Raw genomic sequence first — 9,090 nt, forward strand, 5'->3', positions numbered from 1 at the left:
GGGGTTGACCAAACCACATGTCGCCGGATAGCAAACGTCCTTAATTCCACAACTATACATCCACTCTAGGACAGGAAAGGGTCGGATTCTTAGCTACGAAAGATTACCCGCAGTGATCTCCCCTCTGCTATGGTCCATTCTTGTAGATGAACTACTCTGCCTATGCGGATTGCCATCCTAATCAGAGGAAGGGTCGAAGATACCATCTCCAACCTCCTACATAATGCTTTGAACATAGTCGCCAATTGATGTAGTAACAATGATTTAAACGTAAACCCGAAGAAGACTAGCATAGTCATTTTCTCCAGGAAAATTGGTAGAACCATTGCTTCAAGGTGAAAAGATACACTTCTACAAAGAGGTCAAATATCAAGGAGTTGTCCTTGATGACAAGTTCTCATGAAATCCGCTTCTAGATAAAACTATTCAAAAGGCCAAAACTTCAAAGTCTTTTTCCCCGACAGGAATAACAGGACAACGAACGACCTAAACCCCGGAACGACAGCCACATCTGGTATACTGACTGCTCAAAGACTGGCCACGGCCTCGGAGCAGGAGTCTACGGCGTACAACCCAGACAGCTCCTTTTCACAAGCGTGGAGCAAGGTAACTATATCTTTCATGCCGAGATTCACGCCATTGAACTTTGTCTGAGGCAGTATGTGGAAAGTGGGGCAACCAAAAAACACATCTACATACTCTCGGACAGCAGATCTTAAAGCGCACGAGGTCACCTAAAAGCTGGTGTGGGACTGTCTTCACATTTTAATACTGATCGCTTCCAGGAACCGTGTATACCACATATGGGTACTGGGACACAGTGGAAGTCATGGGCAAGAACGTAGCAGATATTCTCGCCAGAAAAGAGGCTGCACAAGGATTCATAGGCCCAGGACCCTTTACCGATCTGCCATGGAGTTCCGTTAGGCGAAACTACTAAGTTTGGATGGTACGAAGCACGACATTACTGGATAGATAGGGAAGGTAATAGACAGGCCAAGTCCTTCATTCCGGATATATCAGCAAGGAGAAGGCATGAATGCTGGTAGACAGGAAAAACACCAGAAAATTTTACCAGAGAGTTAGGTGACTTACGGAATGTTTCAAAAGCAGAGCCCTATTCCACAAAAAGACTTATCAACTTTGCACTTTGCAATTATCATTTTTGCATTTATTGCACATTTCTTTCTCGCAAAGTGAGAGAGAAATGCGTTTCACAGCAGCTTCCAACTTGCCAATAACTTATCACAAAGAGCCGGACGCAAAATCAAGCCAATCCACTTGCGGTGCTATCTGTGATAAAAGATAGAAAAGAAATTTAATTACAGGTTCATTCCAGGCAAACTAGCGTTCACATTATAAAATTGATGGTCTGGCCCGCATATCATCATAACATTCTATGAATGTTTGCCATGCCGATTTACGAATACAGTATATTTTGCTTTGCTGCCTTTATACTTGAATGTGAACTTACATTTAAGATACCTACCCAAAAATGAGCATCAGCGGCATTATTTTTAACATTTATAAGGAAACTGCTCCGATAGATGAATTCAACATACCTACACTTCAGCGATACTTGCCTTAAAAATTTGCAACTATTATTAATTATCAGAGAAAGTATTACGATTACCTGCACTGGCTCTACATTTACCCTAATTTTACAAGCTTTAATTAACTTTGCTCATCTCGCAGAGCAACGAAAACGGCTATCATTTAATGTAGTTATATAGATACCATTCGGAAAAAATTTCGCTTGCAGTAATTTCTACGTGGTAAGTGCTCCTCCATTATTTAGTTTCATAGGGATTCGGATACCTTCCTCATTGAAGTAGTAAAGTAAATTCGTTTAAGTTCTTTTTTCAGTTAAGCGCACAAGTTTTTCGTGCAAAGGATGGGCAGCTAAGAAAAATACTGTACCTCCTCATGTGTAGGATACTGCGATACTGCGATTTTTCGATATCTGTGATTTCAGTGATTGCTATATTGCAATCGTTCTGATTTTTTACTGCTATTGCGATCGCAATCAAAAATAACTCGATGAACAAATTTTATGGTTCATACATATATATTTTTGAATTACACTGGCAATCAAAAATTAGTGCATGGTGTTTGTTGTTTAATACTTGCAACGTTTTTAGGTTAAAATATTTGTTTTTTTTTTTATAAAAATATGGTTCATGCTTTTAGCCAAACTTCCAAACTTTATACAGAACGTAGAAAAATTCAACAATTTTTCATCTAAATTTTTAACTTTTTAATTTGAATTTGTAGAAAAATGTTGGGTACGCAGATAGATCGGTTATGTAATTCTAGTGAAACAAGTGAAAGTTTTAAGGCGTATAACAAGTGCAATTAGTAAATTTCAGCGTTAATTTTTGTTTATTTGTTTGCAAACGGTCTTGCGCATTTTATTCTACACAAAATTTCTTTTTACATTGTAAAAAGTGCAAAAAGCCGTCAGCAATTAAAATAAATAAGAATCAACGCAATTTTTTAGCCGCATTAAACTTGCACTTGCAGATTAAAAAGTTCAAAGCTTAGACGAAAGTTTGTTGAATTTTTCTAAGTTATGCATAAAGTTTGAAAGTTTGACTGGTGTGATTTTGATTAAAGCATTAACCATATTTTTATAAAAAAATACCAAAAAATTTTAACTTGAAAAGCATTGCAAATATTAAACAACAAATACTACACACTCACTTTTGATTGCCAGTATACATTAAATTCCACAAGCATACAGGAAGAGCAGTTGTCAATTGCTGTTAGGTGGATATTAAATCATGACTTATAACTAACACATGTTTTTTTACATTCGAATGTAAAAATTTCTACATTTTGGCCTTCTCATCGTCCAAACGCATTAGCCGTTCGCTTAATATTATTCTACTGATGTTGCCAAGCATCCTAACTTTTCACGCGCAATTGGCGAAGGTACGGATACTTATAACTATTTATTTTCCACCACCACAATGAATCTTCTGATCGGACAATTACGTCATCTTCCAAATATCTTTGTTGCAGTAATCATCAGTCATCTTATCTTGTCACTTAGCAAGTTGAGAAGGCGAAAAAAAAGTTCGCCAAATATTTGCAGCAGATCTTAAATAACGCTACTCGATTTATAACATTTCTATTAAACACAACTGAATTTAATTTATTAGTTTTATGTTACATAGATATGCAACAAGGCACTTACTTTGCCAAATTCCATCTTGCTTATAGGCATAATTTTCCAAATGTGCCTGAGATGCTACTTCATACTAATAACTTCATTTTCCAACTGCGCCTTCTTTGTTGCCTCAACATATCCTAAAAAGACATAAAATTTACATTAAACAATAGAAATCGCAAAAATTTGAAAATAAAATACTCCCTTCATTTTGTTTTGTTGTAAAATTTCTGAGAAATGTGAATTCACCATGATGCAATACAGAAAGAACAAGGACCAGGGATGTAATTTTAAGTATTCAGTGGCAATGCGCAGAGCGTTCCAAGTAGCAAAATTAATTTGTATCAAATATAACATTAAACCGTGGTTCTAATACATTTTTTAATATTATTTATCATAGTACATACATTATATGGTATTTCTTGCAAAAATTAATGCATATATGCATTTTTTTTAATATTTCTTAAGTTTCTTTCATTACTGCTGAAAAGCAACCCTGCGTGTAAGAAATTATGTGGCACTTAAAATTTCACCTCTGGAAACTTTATCCCCATAAAGGACTTCACCACAGTTTTTTTTTACTGGATATACTGAGGCTCGCACACATATCGTTCGCGTTTCTGAGCTTGTATTTGATCGGCACTGATGTGCAGAGTTTTCGCATGGCTACGCGCTATATTTGACGACCAAATAGTCTAATGCTTGCACGTCTTTGTGTTTTTATGACTTTACTCCAAAAAAACAGCCCTATCATGAGTTTAATTTTCCCCGAACCGGTTCACTTTTCACTTTTGGTTTCCCCATGGTTTTACTATGGGCGGATGATAAATTTTCGGTTGAATTTTTTTTAGGCGAAACTCAGGATAAGGTGTTTTTCTTTCAAGAATAAAAAAGAATGACACTCCTTTTTTTAACAAGTGCTTCGTTAAAAAAAAAAGAATTATTAAAATCGGTTCAGTGCTTTGAGAACCAACCATGGACAAACATTTTAGATATAATACATTTTATTGAATAGTATATAGATAAGCAACTTGTTTTCCTATTTTCGTTAAACTGCTATTTGATGTCCAAAGTTATACGCTTTTCCTCTGGGGCTCGCTATCTAGTTAGGTATAGTTTAATCAATACAATATTCTTATGGTTTTCCATATGCTATACTGTTTCTGTTTTGTCTGTTTTTGTCTTTTATATTAATTGTTATGATAATTACTTATTTTAATTCTTTATGTTGTTGTTTTTGTAGCAGCATAAAAGCTCCCCAAAGAGTTTTTGGGGAGTGTTGCTGGAGTGACAGTCCTTGGCCAAATATAAATCTGGGTCGTTCCGGTTACGTAGACCTGACTGTCGTGGGAACGCTTAATTCTTAATCTTAAGTTTCAGTAGCACTAAAAAGATCTTTGGGATCTTAGTGTACTAACGTCATGTTTTATAATAAATGGAAATGGATATTGTAGTAGGTTAAACTCCAGCTTGTCCAGACTAGACCCCGACGTACCCTATATATGGCCGACATGTGAACCCCCACACATGACAACAACCCCCTCTTCACATGACCACTAAACTCACTCAACTCAACTAACATTCCGCTCCCTTTGGTTTGGCCCCGTCGAAATAACTAGTTTCCTAGGCCTACAGTTAGTTGAGCCTGGCGACAACGATTGTGCGACTAACCGATTCTATACGAGCATAGGTAGCCGCTGCTACTAAAACAGCAAAAACATGGACAGACGCCGTACCCGTTTCGCCCTCTAAACTTTAACTCGCTCCCAAACGGATCTCTGGTTTTTACCCAGACGATATTTGACAGTTTCGCGCGCATCTACACTCAGAAGCAACTAAGAGTGATTTAAGCAAAATATCCGCTATTCGTTTTAAGTAAATGAAAACTATTTTAGGGATTTATTTTTAGGTATTATTTAGGTTAATTGAAGGCCGTATCAGGTATCCGTTTTTTCTCACAAAAACTTAAAAAAAGCAGAAGTGATTTTTTGATGTCCCATTTTGCGTCATCTAAGAAACTAATAAAAGTTAATATTTAGTAAATTCATACGTTGCAATTGTTTGAATATTAGATTAAATCTCCCTTACCGCGTACACCATACCCATTTGAGGTTTGTTACTTCTTGAAACATTATAATGAGAGCTCTTTATCGGCTACAGTTACTTCGTCGTCATTGTTCTGCCCCTCTGTTTTAAAATACTTGAATGCCTTTTTAGTTTGCTGGGCCGTTGGGTTGTATATACTAAGTTGTTCATTACAAATTTGGTACTTTATAGCTCTGCCGAGAATCCCCTGTTAAAAGAAAAAGATAATGATAATGATAAGAAACGTGCATCTTCAGATTATGTTGTGACATTTTAACATACTTGGTGCTTTTCTACCGGTGTGAGTACAAAACTGCGCGTGAATGCCATTAATATGTCATTATCCATCATGCTTGGTGCTTGATCGTAAAAGACGCCGCTGATTGTTATCACTATAATTTTGTCCTATCAGTAGAATTGTGTTTAATGTTAAGATGTAATGATTATAAGAACAAGCAATACATACATTGTAAATCGTTGTATCTGTGCTAAAAGTCAACAAATCGTGTCGTATACTGGGCAGTTGCAAAAAGGTTTGCATAATTTGGTCAGAGCCCAGATGTATAGTTGTGTGGGCCCGAGAGAGATCTGACATTTTTAAAATATTTCTACTATTTTCACGATACTTGGATATGCGTCGAAAATTTTGCGACGTCATTTGGGCAATATGATAATTAAAGGAAACTGTAAGCATTGCATTGCGCTGGTAAAGTTCTGAAAAAATTTGAGCAATAGTAATGAATGTATTTAAATTAGAATCATTTATGCTACCTTTCAAAGATTGACGCTCATTTGAATCGAATGCCTTGAAGTATAGTGGAACAAATTCGTCGACGAAATCGTATCCTCTTACATCGCACAGGAAATTTTTTTGGGAAGTTAAAGAGCCTTCTTTTTTTAAGTCAGTGTTATCCTGCAAAACAAAATGGGGATTTATCATTTATTATACGAGTATCAACGATTTCGTTACAAAAAAATTTAATAATAAACCCCATATGTATACATATAGATGGGACAATCCAAAATTAGAAGCAACCTAAAAAAATCGACCAAGGACTGTTTTTAAAGCTTAGAGTAGAGATGGGCAAACTCAGCACATTTGCACTGTGCTGGCAGCGTGCACTTCTGCGGGCTACATGGGCTAGATGAAGTGCGGTTGCCAAGGACCGGGGGAAAGGGAGAAAATTTGAGCGAGCTGCATCTGTGTGTATAACCGGAATACCTGGGCAAGTATGAGTGAGTACTTACCAGGGATGTAAACTCTAACAAAGCCGATCCCCCCAACTTTTCTTTGAAAATTACTCAATTTTCAATTGTATTCTCAGGAACGAATAGGGGTGCCAGATTTTTTATGCGCGAAATCAGTACGTTACACTTTTTCATTCTAAAGAAATCAGTACTTTTCAGTACATTTTTATTCAAAGAAAAATTACAATTACATCCAATGTGAATTAAAAAACTCTTAACGCCAAGAAGGAAAATACAAATGCGGAGCTATTGGCCATCCACCTACAGTTAGCGGAGCATCTGCCAATCCAAACCTTGATGGAAATAATAGAGAAAACAAAAGCCGATAATAAAAAACTCATGAAGAAAAAGTATGAAAGGTTGAACAAACAACTCGATAACTTGAGGACGAGGCAAAGCAACAACAAAATCATGAAAAATGCAGAACAGAAATCCCATTCCGGATTTGTAAACTTGACGGAGGTTTACACCAATGAGCAAGCATAACTATTAAAAAAAGGCCTCAAACACAACATTGAAAGTCACAACCGAAAGAGGGAACTTGAACAAACCATCGTGGATACTGATGTTATTATATCACGCCTTCCAACTGAAGAACAGGAGCACGCCAGACACATATGTCGGCACATAATTGAAAAAGACATAAAGACCAAGAAAATTAGGAAGCAGAAGGACGAAAACCAAACCATAAAACGACTCAAAGAAAAGTTAAGGGAAAACAATGTTCTAACCAAAAAGCGCACAAAGGCAATACCACCGTATTAATTGATAAAAAAGATTACATAGAGAAAACTAAAAAACTAATAACTGAAAAACTGGAAAACCTATTGACCAACCTAGGAGTAAAACTCTACGCGAGATATGTCGATGATGTAATATGTCTAATAGAGGGAAACAAAGAGAAACAGATACTAGACTATCTCAACAAACAACACCAGAATATAAAATTCACCATGGAAACGGAAGAAGAAAGAAAGATTAACTATCTGGATTTAACAATTAAAATAAACAATACCACGAACAAGATAAAGTTCGAAATATACAGAAAACCAACAGCCACAGATACAATAATACACAATAGCTCAAACCACCCACAGCAACACAAATATGTAGCACTTAGACAACTAATAACGAGGCTTGAAAGGACCCCTCTAACAGAAAAAGACTACAAGAAGGAACTGGATACAATATATGCCATTGCGGAAAATAACGGATATAGGAGAGGCCTGGTTGAGAAGTTAAGAAAGGACACAAAATCGAAAAGACTAGCAAAGAGGAAAACAATAAAAAAAAAACTTGGGCAGTTCTAACTTACACAGGAAAAACATCTTATAAACTTGCCAAATTTTTTCATAAGTACGACATTCAGACATCATTTAAAACAAGGAACACTATGGGAAGTGTATTGATAGAGAAAATAAGCGAGGAAGACCCGCTAGATAAACAGGGTGTTTACAAGTTAAGTTTCGAGTGCCGACACAGCTACATAGGACAAACAGGGCGAAATATAAGAACAAGGTATCGAGAACACATAAGGGATTATAATAAGAAAAAACGAAAACCAGAGGCTGCAATAGAATCGAACTTCGCGAATCACATGATCAAAAATAAATGCACACCAATGAAGATTGGACAAACAAAAGAACTTCTGCGTGTACAACATAAAAGACAAAGATTGAATATATTAGAAAATATGGAAATATATAAACAGAAGACCTTCAAAGGACAAATAATAAATGAGCAAATAAATACTCTATCGGACGTACTGTTTGAACCTCTAAAACTACTGTACGAGAAGAAAAATGACAACAACAAAATATTAAGGACAGACATGGAAGGGAATACACTAACTGCAAAAACAAAGAAGGTAAAAATCACGGACTTCTACCTGACGTCAAAAACGAGCCAAAACAATTCATCTACCTGTTGAGCACCGCAAACACTGCAAAACTAAGAAGACGTACCTAACAAAAGAAAGAGGTAGTTAACAAGGAGTATAAATACGAGCAACCAACAAAAATTATGCAGAACGAAAAATGACACTGAAGATCGCACAACGCCGAAACCGGTTTGTCTCCAAATCAAATTTGACAAGGGATGACGGAAATTCGTTCCAAAATACATCAAAATTATGAATGTACATGAGTAACAGATAATACATTAAAACGCCAGAGTACTTGTTTTTAACAATATTTAGGTATATAAATAAAATATAGTTCATAAAAAAGTGTTATTCACTTTAACATGAGTGTACACTAGGGTGGTCCAAAAACAGTAAAGTCGGAATTGTAATGCTCTCACCCACTAGGATTGTTCTACATCGAAAAAAGTATACCGCAATTTTTTTATTTTGAGATCAAAAAATATTAAGAGAGCGCTCAAAGTTTTCCATGTATTTTTATATGGGAAAAATAAAATTCTTCGTAGAAATGGTATAGAATTTTTGAAAATCAATATTTTTCGATCGGAAACTCTGGTTCCCTTCAGGCTACTTTCAATAATAGTACCCAGTTGTTTATTTAACCATTTTTTAATACTAACGATATTTTATTGGTCGCCCCATTGCATTTTTCGGAGTTTTTGTG

General features: G+C 35.9%; 1 protein-coding gene across 1 annotated transcript in view; it reads right to left on the minus strand.

The window, feature by feature from the left end:
• Positions 1 to 4,462: 4,462 nt before the first annotated feature.
• Positions 4,463 to 9,090, minus strand: part of LOC108369719 (nuclear RNA export factor 2-like) — a 42,458-nt gene continuing 37,830 nt past the window's right edge. Inside the window, 6 exon segments of the mRNA XM_017624889.1 lie at positions 4,463 to 5,190; positions 5,261 to 5,315; positions 5,318 to 5,465; positions 5,540 to 5,662; positions 5,724 to 5,971; positions 6,029 to 6,170. Coding sequence (XP_017480378.1) covers positions 5,094 to 5,190; positions 5,261 to 5,315; positions 5,318 to 5,465; positions 5,540 to 5,662; positions 5,724 to 5,971; positions 6,029 to 6,170 — 813 coding nt within the window. The 3' untranslated portion in view covers positions 4,463 to 5,093.

The sequence above is a fragment of the Rhagoletis zephyria genome, unplaced genomic scaffold (genome assembly GCF_001687245.7).
Source record: "Rhagoletis zephyria isolate East Lansing unplaced genomic scaffold, Rhagoletis_zephyria_1.1 Rzeph_scaffold_03818, whole genome shotgun sequence".
Lineage (NCBI taxonomy): Eukaryota > Metazoa > Arthropoda > Insecta > Diptera > Tephritidae > Rhagoletis > Rhagoletis zephyria.